We start from the raw sequence: 12800 nt of genomic DNA, 5'->3' as shown, positions 1-12800 counted from the left end.
TAACAGCAGCTGTATTTCACCCCTGAGGCAGTTGCATTTCAGTGGTGAGGAGTGAGATGATGATTTATGACTGCAGAGTGTTTCATTAGTAGTTATTACTCAGGTTTTTAAGTTATCCAATCTCTATGTATCTGCACACTAGAGTCTTTAAGAATCAGGCTGCTATATGAATATTAGAGATTTAAACATTTTTCCCATCTGTTTCAAAAGTTACATATGTTAAAACACCCAGTACTCCTCTATTTTGACTTAGTCTTCTATAATGCTTTCTCTTCTGGGATTTTTCTAGCTGTCAAATTAGTCTATTTGCAGTCTCCCTACCCTAACAGCCTCGTGTCTGCGCAGACATCTGCCTCCCCCCATTCTTGTGGTGTTTGCTCATTCGAGAGACTCTTGCAAAGTGTTTAAAGGCTTCGTAAACCATACCAATGCATTTCTTCATAATGGGTGGTCTTCAGTTCCGATGACATGTCTCTCCATCTTGTTCTCTTGCGGTGCACGGCAAACGAGGAGGTCCCCAGCCGGGTGCAGCCACCCTCCCCTAACACTGTGCTTGGTTGCAGTGTTCCTCGCTCTATGAGGAGTGCTACATCCTCCCGTCCCAGCAGCTCAGCTCCCAGGTGGGCTCCCAGGTCCAAGAAACCCATCCTCTCCTGGTGGGGGAATGGAAAGTGAGTAACACTTTAGTAGCACTAACAAAACAAATGCTCTTGAGTGGTTGCTAACCATACTTGTGTGTGTTGACAATGCCATGCGTTTTCTTGTGGTGCGTGGGGGATGCTTGATCACTCAAAACAATTAACACATACCAGCATCGGATCAGCTTTGGCTGATCGGAGAAGGCAGACCTGTGGATCTGCTGTCACACGAAGGAGCTCTGTCCCGAGATTGTCCCCGGCTCTGGTTTGCACTTGCTCCAGTTTGCCAACGTCCATCTCGTAGCAGGGAGCCCAAAACTGGCCACGTACTCCAGGTAGCCTCACAAGTGGTTAACAGAGAGGAATGGCCACTGCCACTGCCCCGCTGGCTGAGCTGCTTCTGATACAGCCCTGGATGCAGTCATGCCCTTGCCAGGAAAGCATGCTGCTGACTTGTGTCAAGCAGAGGGAGTAAGGGTTCTTCAGCTCAGTACCTCTGCGTTCAGCAGGGACATTCTTGCAGTCAGGAAGGATAAAAGCTGGAGGAAAACAGCAAGCAGGGTTTTTCTCACTCTGCTTTCTAAATTTTTCTTTAGATTCCTGAAAACTGCAGACCCAATATGGAAGAAGGAATCTCGCTGTTCTCCACCTTACTCAACAACAAGCACTTTCTCATTGTGTTTGTCCATGCTCTCGAGCAACAGAAGGACTTTGCTGTTAGAGACAGGTATGAGCTTCAGAACCAAAGACCTGGCAGCTGGAGGAGACTGATTTATTCCTAACCTGTAAGCAATCCAGCCCATGTCTGGAGCCGTGCATTTCAGTTGAAGGTTGAGTTACACTTGCCTCCCACTTTTCTATTAGAAACGGACGGCCATAAACCTCTGTTATCCTGAAGAGCACCAAAAGGTACAATGAGTGACTCACTCGTGAGTGTTTGTATCCCTGAACACTAGATTTACCAGTAAGAGGGTGTGATCTGACCCAAGGTCCTGCAGCACTGAAAGAGGATTTGAAGTTTTAACACCGTTGAGAAGGCTCATGAAAATTGTCTGAAATACTGCCTTTGTGTTTTGGAGTTTTTTTATGCCAGTTGGCAGTTCAGTCTTGTTGGATTGGTGCTTGAGTCATCACAATTCTGTGTTTCAGATGTAACCTGGCCTCTCTGCTTACTATTGCATTGCATGGGAAACTGGAGTATTACACCAGCATCATGAAGGACCTCTTGGTGGATCTAATAGATGCTTCAGCTTCCAAAAACCCCAAGCTGATGCTGAGGAGAACGGAATCCGTGGTGGAGAAGATGCTCACCAACTGGATGTCCATCTGCATGTACAGCTATCTCAGAGTAAGAGAACCAGATCACTGCTGTTGTGGGTGCGAGTTCAGCACTGTGTGCAGCGGTAATGAGGGATGCGTGGGACAGCTGAGGACCTAAATACCTGCCAGCATTGCCACTTGAACGGTCACTAACGGTTGACAAACTCCAGTATATTGAAAGGTTCGAGTGTGGAAAAGCAACCTTAAGTTCAGTTGCTTCTCCACTTCTGCCTGGGGATTTGGTGAGATCAGACTTCACGGCAGGCCTTTCCTAAGGCCAGAGCACAAACTAACGTTTTCACCATGCTTGAGAAGAGAGCCATAGGGGAGTTAAAAAACAATCAGAACGGCTTGAGGTTTTGGAAACCGTTCCAGTTATTTGTTGTTTTCTCTGACCAGCTCGTGCAGCCGTACTGATGGTTGCCAGCCAGTTCAGTGTTGTCTGTCTTGAGTGTGAGAGCCCCAGCTGTCAGGAGGGATGGTGGTGCTGGGGCAGGGGGCTGCTCCATGTTGATGCCCATTGGTATGTGGGGCTTCTCGCATGGGAGGCATCCTCGTGGTTCCACACTGGCCAGACAGATCTTAGCAGGAGAAGTGGGATGTCTGTCCCAGAAGCCTGACTGTCTTCCGAGGGTAACGAAAAGGAATATATTTGGCATCTCAGAGCACATCAGCAGTCCATCTGCTCGCTGCTTTATCTCCAACGTTTGCCAGTTCTGGTTGGAATTTCCCAGAAGAATTGAGCAATAACTTAATTGATTCCATGGCAGTTAATTGGAGGACACCCCATTATACCCACAGGGGAGAGCCTTGAAAAAGCCTTTGAAAAATCTCTTTTCCCAAAGTGTTTGCTATAGCCACAGAAGCAATGCTGTATTGTCCCCATACATATCATAATGTCTTCTGATCCCAGCTGATGATCACTTTTTGTCCTAAAGCCTGTGGTTTTGTAGTTCATAATCTTTCATTTTAGCTCGCATAATTAGCCAGTATAATGAAAGAAAAGTTACAGGAGCGAATGAGGATGGCTGTGTCGATGCAGCACGACTATCCAGCCTGTAAGAGCAGAAAACAGTGAATTAGTGAATTTATTTAATCTTCAGTTTTTGTGCCTGTAGTTAAACCATTGGAGAAAAAAAGTGCTGATCTCTCCTTTCAGAGAGTGGAGACCACATGTGAGGCATCTGATCCAACTCCAGTTTGTGCTAAAAATGGACATTGTGCAAGAAGGCTTTTTCGGGGGGGCAGGGGGGGAAGAGGAAAGAAAGTCGAGTCTTAATCACGCGGGCCTGAAGTCTTGGGAATGTTACATAGCTAATTAATGGTAAGGAGCTCCCGAGTGCCGGCACGCTGCCCTTCCCTGGGGCGCCTGGTAGGGAGGTGCCCATCACTGCAGGCTTGTCCAGGGTCTGTGGCAGGGCCGGTGGCCGTCCTGTGGCTGGGGCGGTGCAGACCATGCTGGTGCGAGCTGTGGGCTGGCTTTCCCTTGCCGTGCAGCCCTGGCCTGCCCCACGGAGGGAGGAGGAAGGACAGGGTACAGATGGGAGCGGGTCTGCAGGGGGTGGTGGCCCTTCGCAGAGCTGACAGGCCACCAGCTGAACCTGCATTTCCATCCGCCTGTGGATGGGTCCTCAGCAGGGGCTAATGTTGCACACTGGGTTTGCAGTCCCCTCCTTGCTTCACATGCTCAGCCTGAAGCCATAGCAGTGAAGACCATCGTGGCACCTTCTACCGCAGCCTATTTCCCATTTCTGAAAAGCAAACGGTTTCCATACTAAAGTGCAATAAAGAGATGATTTCCAAGAGACTTTCACATCACATGTGCTCCACAGTGAGGGTAGGGGACCTGATCAGAGGAGAAACCATGCTGCCTGCTGAAATACAGAGGAGGAAGAGAATTGATCAGACAGAAATGTCCAGAGAGGCCCTTTGACTGTCCCAGGCGGACACGAGCTCAGCTGTGCAAAGGGACGGGGGGTCTCAGTCCGGATCGGCAGAGCTGGGACCTTCCCCACTGCACAAATGAGCATGGAGCCACTGCAGTCAGACAGACGGCACCTCCTTACACACAGGCTGGTTTCAACTCAGGGCTGTGATTTAAAAACTAGCGATAGTCAAACGCCTCCCATGTGCCTTGCGTTCCTCTGGATCAAACTCCGTTGCCTTCAGAGCGGCATTTCTTGGTTAAAAAAAAAGGCTGCTCGCCTGCCTGTAGCACTGGTCTGTCAGACGTGTGACGATGGGTCTGGTTTTCATTCCTGAATTATCCCCATTAATCACACTGTCTATTCAAAACAGCTGCTGCAAAGGTCCCTGCCGTTGTGCAGTGGAAAAATTCCAAGTGCTTGTATTTTCCCTTGTAAGTCAAAGCTACATGCTCAAAACATTTGTTTCGTATTAATGCTCTGCCTAACAGTCCGTCCATTTGTGTTTTGGGGGAAAATGATTTGAAGGAGCTGTCTTCAACTGGGAAGGAGTTGCAGGCCACAGTCACTAGTGGTCTGAACATGTGGAGGGCACCTGAAGGCAATGGAGTCACCACTCTGACAGGGGGAGGTTTGACTTGGTGCATGCAGGAGAGATGATGAAGAACTAGCAGGAGGCTTGCTGCTTGGGACTGGATTCAGAGGAAACTTGCAGCATTTGCACAATCAGTGCAGACCTCTGTTTCTGCCAAACTGAGTGAGAATCGTAGATAAAATGGTCCATGTCTCTACTTTCTGCTATAGCTTTGGTGGAAAATGCTGGGAAAAAGGCCTTCCCCATGAGATATCTTGGTACCATTGTGCCTGGCTCCTAACAGGATCAGGGGACTGGGAGTTAAAGGAAAATTAAGGTCCTGGAATTCAGCTTTTAGGTCTGGGTCCAAGCTTCCCAAAGTTTTGCATGTGGGCTGGAGCTGAGGTTTGATTCTTCACAGAATGCAAATAGATAATCATCCCAAAATTAGCAGGTACTTGGGATAAGCAGCTGTTTTCTGTGCTTTTCCCACCCCAGCCTCACCAAGACGTTTTGGAAAGGCTGTAACGTGTTCCTGGGAGGACACCTCTAATGACTTGTCAGCCTTGTTAATAAGACAGCAACATGTGAATCCAGTCTGTGCTCTAAACTGTTTTTTTTCCCCCAAGCATATAAAAACCAAGCCCTCCCACGCTCATCGTGCATGAAACAGTTCAAGTAATGCCAGCCTGAACTGTGCTTTCCATTACTGCAAAGTTATTTCGGTGCCCTGGGTAGCTTTAAGAGCCCATAACAGTTCAGCCAAAAATGAAAATGAAGTCTCATTAAAATACATTCACAATAGGAGGAAAAAAGGCCGCTGTTTTCTGTGCTTTTCCCACCCCAGCCTCACCAAGACGTTTTGGAAAGGCTGTAACGTGTTCCTGGGAGGACATCTCTAAACACTTGTCAGCCTTGTTAATAAGACAGCAACATGTGAATCCAGTCTGTGCTAAACTGTTTTTTTTCCCCCAAGCATATAAAAACCAAGCCCTCCCACGCTCATCGTGCATGAAACAGTTCAAGTAATGCCAGCCTGAACTGTGCTTTCCATTACTGCAAAGTTATTTCGGTGCCCTGGGTAGCTTTAAGAGCCCATAACAGTTCAGCCAAAAATGAAAATGAAGTCTCATTAAAATACATTCACAATAGGAGGAAAAAAGGCCCCAGACTGTGTTTTTTTAAGTATTTTTTTGTCCTGAATCAGCACTGATCTCTTCTAGTTAAACTTCCTTTCTCCCAACTAGCCAAGTCCAAAGACAGTTTTGATTTGTTTCCAGATGAGTTTTCTGAACAATGCTTGAGGTTTCCAAGTTTGCCATTTTATCTCTAGTCCCTGCCTGCCAGCCCTTCTTTCCCCTCTTTGAAATTTGCTGTCTGATTAGCACTTTTGCAGATTTCCATAACATCCCACAGTTCCTGAGCCTGAAAGCCAAAAAGCCAAACAGAAATAGGATCTCGCCGGCGGAGCGGTGTCGTTATTTCCCGTGTGGCCAATCCTGGGGCTGATCCTGCTCATGCATGCTGCGGGGAGTCCAAAACGCCCGCTCCTCCGCTTCCCCAGGCTGCCCTTTCCAGTGCAGCTTTATGTGTGCGGGAAGGTGCCACACAGTCAGCCCCGACCCATGCAGCCTGTGCTGGTTTCAAGCCATAAAGAGGTCCTATATCAGCAGGAGTCACACTTTTTTGTTTTTGGAGGCAGCCACGTAGCCGTCGGCAGCCCCCTCATGTCTCTCTGTGGCCGGAGCCACGGCCAGGGCCAGAGCTTCCCATGGGGGGACAGGGCAGGGTCCAAAACCCGGTGCTGAATTTAGCCTTGGGTTTGTCCCCGCTGTGTGCTCATGCACATGCAACGTAAACGGAGTTCCTGTTCGTAGCAGGGCCATCATCAGGATTTGTCAGCACTTGTGTAGGGTCAGCTTGGCAGCGCTCCACAGTTCACGTCACTTTATGGGGAAAGCAGGTACTGCAGCCTGGGGATGTCTTGGTGTCAGTGTCATCCCCTTGCCTCTTATCTCACACTCCCGCCTTCGTCTCAGAAACTAACTCTTCTTCATGTCTTCTGATGCTTTCTCCACTTCGTTCACAATCCTCAACTTCTCTGCATCCCACGACTTCACATCTTTCTCTGCTTTCTGGAAGCCGTGCCTTCCTCCATTCCAGCACCGGCAGCTCTGCTGCTGAGCCCGTTTTATGCTGCGTGCTCAGAAGGAGCATTGCAGGGAGTCATTAAACCCCAGCAGAAGGCCCAAGGAGCTTCCCTGTGTTCATAAAAAAAGTTGCCCTCAGAAAATAAAGTGGGTGCACCATTGGCACAGATGGTGTGTGCCCACGTACAGCCCTGCTGTAGCGTCTTATCATCAACTGCAATGAATGCAGCCAAATCAAAACTGACGTCAAACTAATTGCTTTAGCAATTATAAGGCAATTAGAATAAAAGAATCACCAAGTCTTAATTAAGAAGCAGAGTGAACAGGATTTAGCAGCTCCTAGCTGAGAAATATCAAAACCATTTGATATCTGTTGTCTTGAGTAGGATTTCAGATGGCAGGAATGTTTGTGTGGGGTGTGTGTGATGCTCAGAAAGTACATAAATGTGCAATAATTTGCACTTGCCTCATTGGAAGGAAATTGCACATGAACATTAGGGAGAATGGGATGTACTCCAGTACTGAAAAGTTTCTTAAGAAAATAGCTTATGTTTTACTTGCACATCAGCGTAGCAGACAGAAGTGGATCAGAAATCTGGCATTAAACCATGTAGCTGAACCGCATCACAAATAGCTGGTCCCTGTTATGTTTTTTGTTTTCATTGCAGCAGTGTCACAATTCACCTCCCTCCCGTAAGACGAAGTTTGATGAATGTAAGGAGTTAAATGGTGTGTTTGCTTGCTGTCGCATGGGAACAGCTTGTTGACCCTGATCCTTTCTGTTTTGCTGTGATGAGGGCTGTGCTGTGGTATGAGAAGTATGAACACTAGTTCCCAGAGCCACAGGCACACGCAGTGGGCTCACTTCCATGGATTTCAATGGCAAACCAGGCAGTGCAAAGAGGGGTTCAGCTGATACCTTCATGAGAAAGCTGGGTGCCCAAATATCTCTGCAGACCTGGATTTTTGTGCACATCAGCCCTCTCCTTGTCCTGCTGAGTGCAGTACATTGTACAGTATGTGCTCTGTCAGATTGCAAGAAACATCTCTGTACTGGAGTATGCCAGATTCTTCCTGAAGTTCATGTGTAATTTCACATGTAAATTAATGCACATTTGTATTTTGCTGAGCATCGTGCATGCACGTACCCACTCAGCACAGCTACACATATGCCCCTACCTTCTGAGCAGTACCCGAGCACTCTGTCCGTGAGACAGCAAATGCTGGCACAGCCTGTTGGTGGCAATCCACAGCCCTACAGTACTTGCTGTAGAAGTTGGATGGCGCATGTTGGTGCTGACAATCACAGTTCACCCTCCCCAGAAATTGCCTGTGGCTGTTGTCGGTTGTTATGTCCTCTTTTTCGTCTGCGCTGTCACATTGCCACAAGTCTGAAAACTCCTGAGCAGCCTCAAGGAGATGCTGGTGGGCGATGGCACTGAGCACCTGCCAGGGGTTCGCAGCACCTGGCATGGACCAATCCTGCTTCCAGGTGCGCGGAGGCACACCAGGGTTTTCGCTTGCCTTCAGTGTCCATGCAGAGCCAGTCCCCCACACTGCTGGAAGGAATTACTGCCACCAGGTCCAGTTTGCTTACTTGGTCTTCTTTCCTTCCCCCAGGAGACCGTCGGAGAGCCCTTCTTTCTGTTGATCTGTGCGATCAAACAGCAAATTAACAAAGGGTCCATCGATGCCATCACGGGGAAAGCCAGGTACACCCTCAATGAGGAGTGGCTCCTGAGGGAGAACATCGAGGCAAAGCCGAGGGTGAGTACCTACACCCCGGGTGTCTGACAGACATGTACCTCGGCGGGGTGGTTGTGCAAGTGGCTGATTTGGTACCCGTGCAGGTGCAATAACCACGTAAATTATACACCTGCACAGGCACCTTGCCGCTGCCTAAGCACACGACTACAGAACAAGGCTCGTAATGACTGTTTGTTTTCTTGTCCATCCCTTGGTGGGTCACCTAAGTACCTCAGATTAGGGGTGGAGGGAGGTAAGAAAATTTGTTCTGTCATATTCAGAGAGTTAAAGCAACAGGTTTACCATTCCCGGCAAAAGAGCATCTTCACAAGCAGTGGGAAGGTGCTGGCTGCAAACCTGAGTCCCGGGGTGAGGGCTTTGCCCAGGCTGTTACAGGAGTGGTGCTGAAAAGCGGTTCTGCAAAATGCCTCCTGTGGGAACAGGGCAGATGAGGGCTGTGCGTGTGAAGGGCTCGGTTCCCTCCAGTGCCTGACACAGAATTCAGCAGACGCCTTTCCAGAGCCTGGGTCAAATCCTGCTTTCAATTACCTGGCATAAATCTGGAGCAGCTTCACTGAATTCAGTGGGTTACCCCAGATGTGCATCACCGTAACTCAGAGCAGGTTCAAGCTCCACATCCTCTGCAGATTCCTGTTACCAACTGACCTGTAAATTTACAGTGCAGACCAAGAGGGGTTAGCAGCAGGGCGCAAAGTATTAGCTTTCTCGGCAGAAATGGTAACTTCATAAGTCTGAGCAGGGGAAGCGTGGCTGCTTCCTACTTCGTTTGCAAGAAGAGAAACAAAAGTGAACAGGGTATGTTGGAGGAAGGAGAGCAATGCAGGGTTAGTGCTAACTCACAGGCAATCCCCCACGTTGCTGGTAACTGAACCTCTGCTTTAAAAAACACCTGCACAGTATACAATGTGAAAAAACATCTTCATTTAATGCTGTGGAAAAAATTGGACTTCATCTGTGCATTCACATTGTTCTCATAGTCAAGGATGCTAACTCTGTATTCTGATACTTAAAAGCAGTGTTTGCAAAGGAACCTCTAGGCTGTGAATATCCCAGCCGTAAATCTCACGTGTACCAGGTGTCCGTCTAAGAGGCAACTGTGCTTATGCACAGGCAATGCTCCTGGCATCTGCAGCTTCCTGCCCTGGGCTTGCCAGTCAGGCAGTGAGATGGCTTCAGGGTTGCATCCACCACTAAATGAAGGTGCAGTGTTGCCCTCAGGTTCGGGCACACCAAGGAGTGGAGGACTCAAGCAGAGGCAGAGCTGAGGCTGTCCCAGAGCAAAGCCCCCGGGCAGGAGGAAGACATCATGCTTGTAGCGTTTGGGTCTCCACAGCTTGCGAAAGAAGGAGGCACCTGGACTCTGCCTCTCCTCGCTTGACTGGTGTGGCAGCAGCTCCCAAAAGAGGAGTGGGTTTTTTTATAGGAAGAGTCACTCTAATTGCCCTGCAGCTTTCTGCTGTGACTGGAGCAGTATCTGGGCATCTCTGAGGTCTGAGCTGGTGTTGGTGGCAGCCTGCAGCCCCTTGCAGCTGCTTGTCCCGCTGTTCAGTACATTCTCAAGCAGGTTATTGGGTGGTGCTGGTGGTGGACTCCAGTGTTGCAGCAGACCCAGCCTGAGGCGTGCTTAAAGCTTATTTAAACAAAGGAGCTCGGCCCATTGCGTCAGGGAGAGGCTGAGCAATGAGCCTTGGCAGTCCCATTTGTCACCAGTCGGAGCCAAGAAGCTGAGGACATGACTGGTTACGGGGGCTGACCTTTCCTCCCACCCCTGAGGTGGTCTCTGCATGTCAGGGCTAAGGCCCATTAGCAAGGCAGCCGTGAAGGGAGGTTGCAGTGTTGTTCCCTGTGTCCTCCTGGCTCCATCAACAAACAGGGGCCTTCAGACTCCAGGGGCTATAAATCAGCGCCCTTCACTAGTGGTAAAGCCTAGATAACTGCCTTTGTTCAGCCTGATTTCCAGCAGTGCGGGGCCCAGAGCGCACCAGCGAGAGCTGTGCAGGCGCAGCAGCCTCCATGCATCATTGGAGCCAGCAGAGCTGGGCAGATCACCCCTAACCCAGCCTCTGCCCGCAGAACCTCAACGTCTCCTTCCAAGGCTGTGGGATGGACTCCCTGAGCGTCAGGGCCATGGACACAGACACACTCAGCCAAGTGAAGGAGAAGATTCTGGAGGCCTTCTGCAAGAACGTCCCCTACTCCCAGTGGCCAAGGGTGGAAGATGTCGACCTCGGTAAGGACCAGATGCATTGGACCACCCATTCCTTAAAACTAGATGAAGCACCTGATGTTGCATGGTAGCTCTTGGTGTCTTATCAGAGGGCAATGGGTGAAGCAGCATTGACAAGAGGGCAGACATCAAGGCAGCCTTTTCCTGAGGATGGTCTTCAGGAATGAGTGATGGGACCAGATCCTGGTGGGCAGGAGGGAGCCATGTAACTGGAAAGAAGCTTTAGGAAAGCCCAAGTTGAGCAGAGGGATGTTTGGACTTGCACCCTTTAAAGCCTATAGTCTTAACCCCAGAACAGGTACCCTCTAAAACAGTGCTGAGCCTGCACATGCCTCGTTAATACATGTCTCTCCATAAGCAGCTATAATTGAGCCCATGGACTCCTGTCCTGCCATAGATTCAGATCTGCCATTTATCTACCCAGTGGCCAACTTCTTATCCCAAAATTTAAGAAGGATCCAAGCCCCGTGCTGGCAAGAGAAGCCCATGTTGTCTGTGGTGCCTCCGTGCCATGCAGCGGGCCATGGAGACACACCCTACCTGGCAGCAGTCGCAAGGTGTGATGTTCAATGTAGTCAGTGCCAGAGCGAGTCTCCGTAGAAGAATGCCCTGGGCTGGAGCAGTGATGGGCCCCCACTCCTTTCAGCTGGCACATGTGGCATGTCCCCCGGTCACAGATACATGACCAGCTCTGCCCTGTGGGGAGCTGCCACCAACCTTCGGTGGCCACGTGCAGGCCAACACAGCATCTCACCTGCCTGGTGCTCCACAAGGCAGGTCCCACATGACCCTCAGGGGCAAGAGCGGGAGAGGGGAAGGGGGAGATGTGCTCCTCCCTGTCTCTCCGAGCAGAGCCTTTGTCACCTCTCCCAGCTCCATCCAAGTCTGCTCTAGTCTGGAAATCCCCACTCCAGGGGCTAACCCTGGAGGCCATTGCTAAACATCTGCTCTGGTTTCACAGAGCCCCGGAGGCCTTGGCAGCAGGGCTGTGCAGCCCCCCAGCGCTGCGTGGCTGGTCCCTGGACCCCCAGACCCTGCTGCACGTGCCTCCTTTGGGCTGGTGTCTCACTTCTCCCTTCTCTGTGTTCAGAGTGGTTTGCCACCAGCACTGACAGCTACATCCTCCGGGACCTTGATGACACCTCGGTGGTGGAGGATGGCAGGAAGAAACTCAACACATTAGCACACTACAAGGTAAACCTGCTAGTGCTGCAGGAAAGCTTTGCTTCCTTGGAGCCTGCCTGGCCTCAGGGGCGAGCTGCAGTTCCCCCTCCAAAAACAGGATTATCAGGAACAAGCAGGGAGGTTGCCATAGCTCCGTGAGAGCTTCCGGGGAATAGACATCTGCCCTGGCGAGAAGCTTGTTAATATTGCAACACACTGAAACTAATTAAACACTCGTCATGCAAAACAAGTTATTACTGACAACAGAAAGAGGAGGAAAAAAAGCTCCTATTCCCAACGGCCACCAGCTTGGCTGATTAGTATCACTCTGCTCTTGATCCGTGCTCCTGCTGAAATCACTGGCACAATTGTCACTGCCTGCCCTGAGAGCAGGGGCTAGGGATGCCATGAAGGAGTGGAGGCCAAAAGTGTGGGGAAATGTGGCAAAACAAATTGTTTTCTTGACCATTTTACCTTTTAAAATAAAATGAAACCAGAAATTCTTACATGATTTCCATATTCCCTGCTATGCCCGGGAGCATAATCCTCACTGGTCTGTAACACTTCATGGAAAATCAAAAACGGAGCTGAGTACTTATTAATATTACTATTTGTGTAACAGCCATGCTGTGGAGCCCCATTACTGGCACGGTGCCCTGCTGCACTGAGAGACGGAGCTGCAGCACAGAGATGTGGTACCTGCCCCACAGGTCCAGGCTGCAGCTGGGTTCCTTCTCCCCTCCTGGGCAAAGGCAAAACAGCACCTGCACAGCGTAACACTCTTTGCTCTTCAAATTACCTGGTGTCGACATCCAAAAATGTATCGTCTTGGATACATGTATTTGCCTGATTCCTGTCAGATTTGCATTTAAAAAACCCTTTCCATGTAGGGCAGTGCTGTTACTGCCCGTTTCCAAGCCGGGAAGCAGGGGCAGGGCAGGCGCGGAGGACGTTCATGGCAGAGCAGTGATTGCACCCGTGTCTCCCAGCTCCCGGGATCTCCCCGGGGCTGTCCCCAGCTCCGTGGGAGGCACC

General features: G+C 50.0%; 1 protein-coding gene across 1 annotated transcript in view; it reads left to right on the top strand.

Annotated features, from left to right (window-relative positions):
• The window catches only part of PLXND1 (plexin D1), a 61829-nt gene that overhangs the window by 31702 nt on the left and 17327 nt on the right, over window positions 1-12800 (top strand). Inside the window, exons 18-23 of the mRNA XM_009283813.1 lie at window positions 564-671; window positions 1235-1365; window positions 1788-1986; window positions 8228-8374; window positions 10448-10604; window positions 11692-11795. Coding sequence (XP_009282088.1) covers window positions 564-671; window positions 1235-1365; window positions 1788-1986; window positions 8228-8374; window positions 10448-10604; window positions 11692-11795 — 846 coding nt within the window. The remainder of the gene's footprint in view (window positions 1-563; window positions 672-1234; window positions 1366-1787; window positions 1987-8227; window positions 8375-10447; window positions 10605-11691; window positions 11796-12800) is intronic.

Source organism: Aptenodytes forsteri, unplaced genomic scaffold (assembly GCF_000699145.1).
Source record: "Aptenodytes forsteri isolate BGI_AS27 unplaced genomic scaffold, ASM69914v1 Scaffold267, whole genome shotgun sequence".
In the NCBI taxonomy this organism is placed as follows: domain Eukaryota; kingdom Metazoa; phylum Chordata; class Aves; order Sphenisciformes; family Spheniscidae; genus Aptenodytes; species Aptenodytes forsteri.
This window is presented reverse-complemented; position numbering and strand designations above follow the sequence as displayed.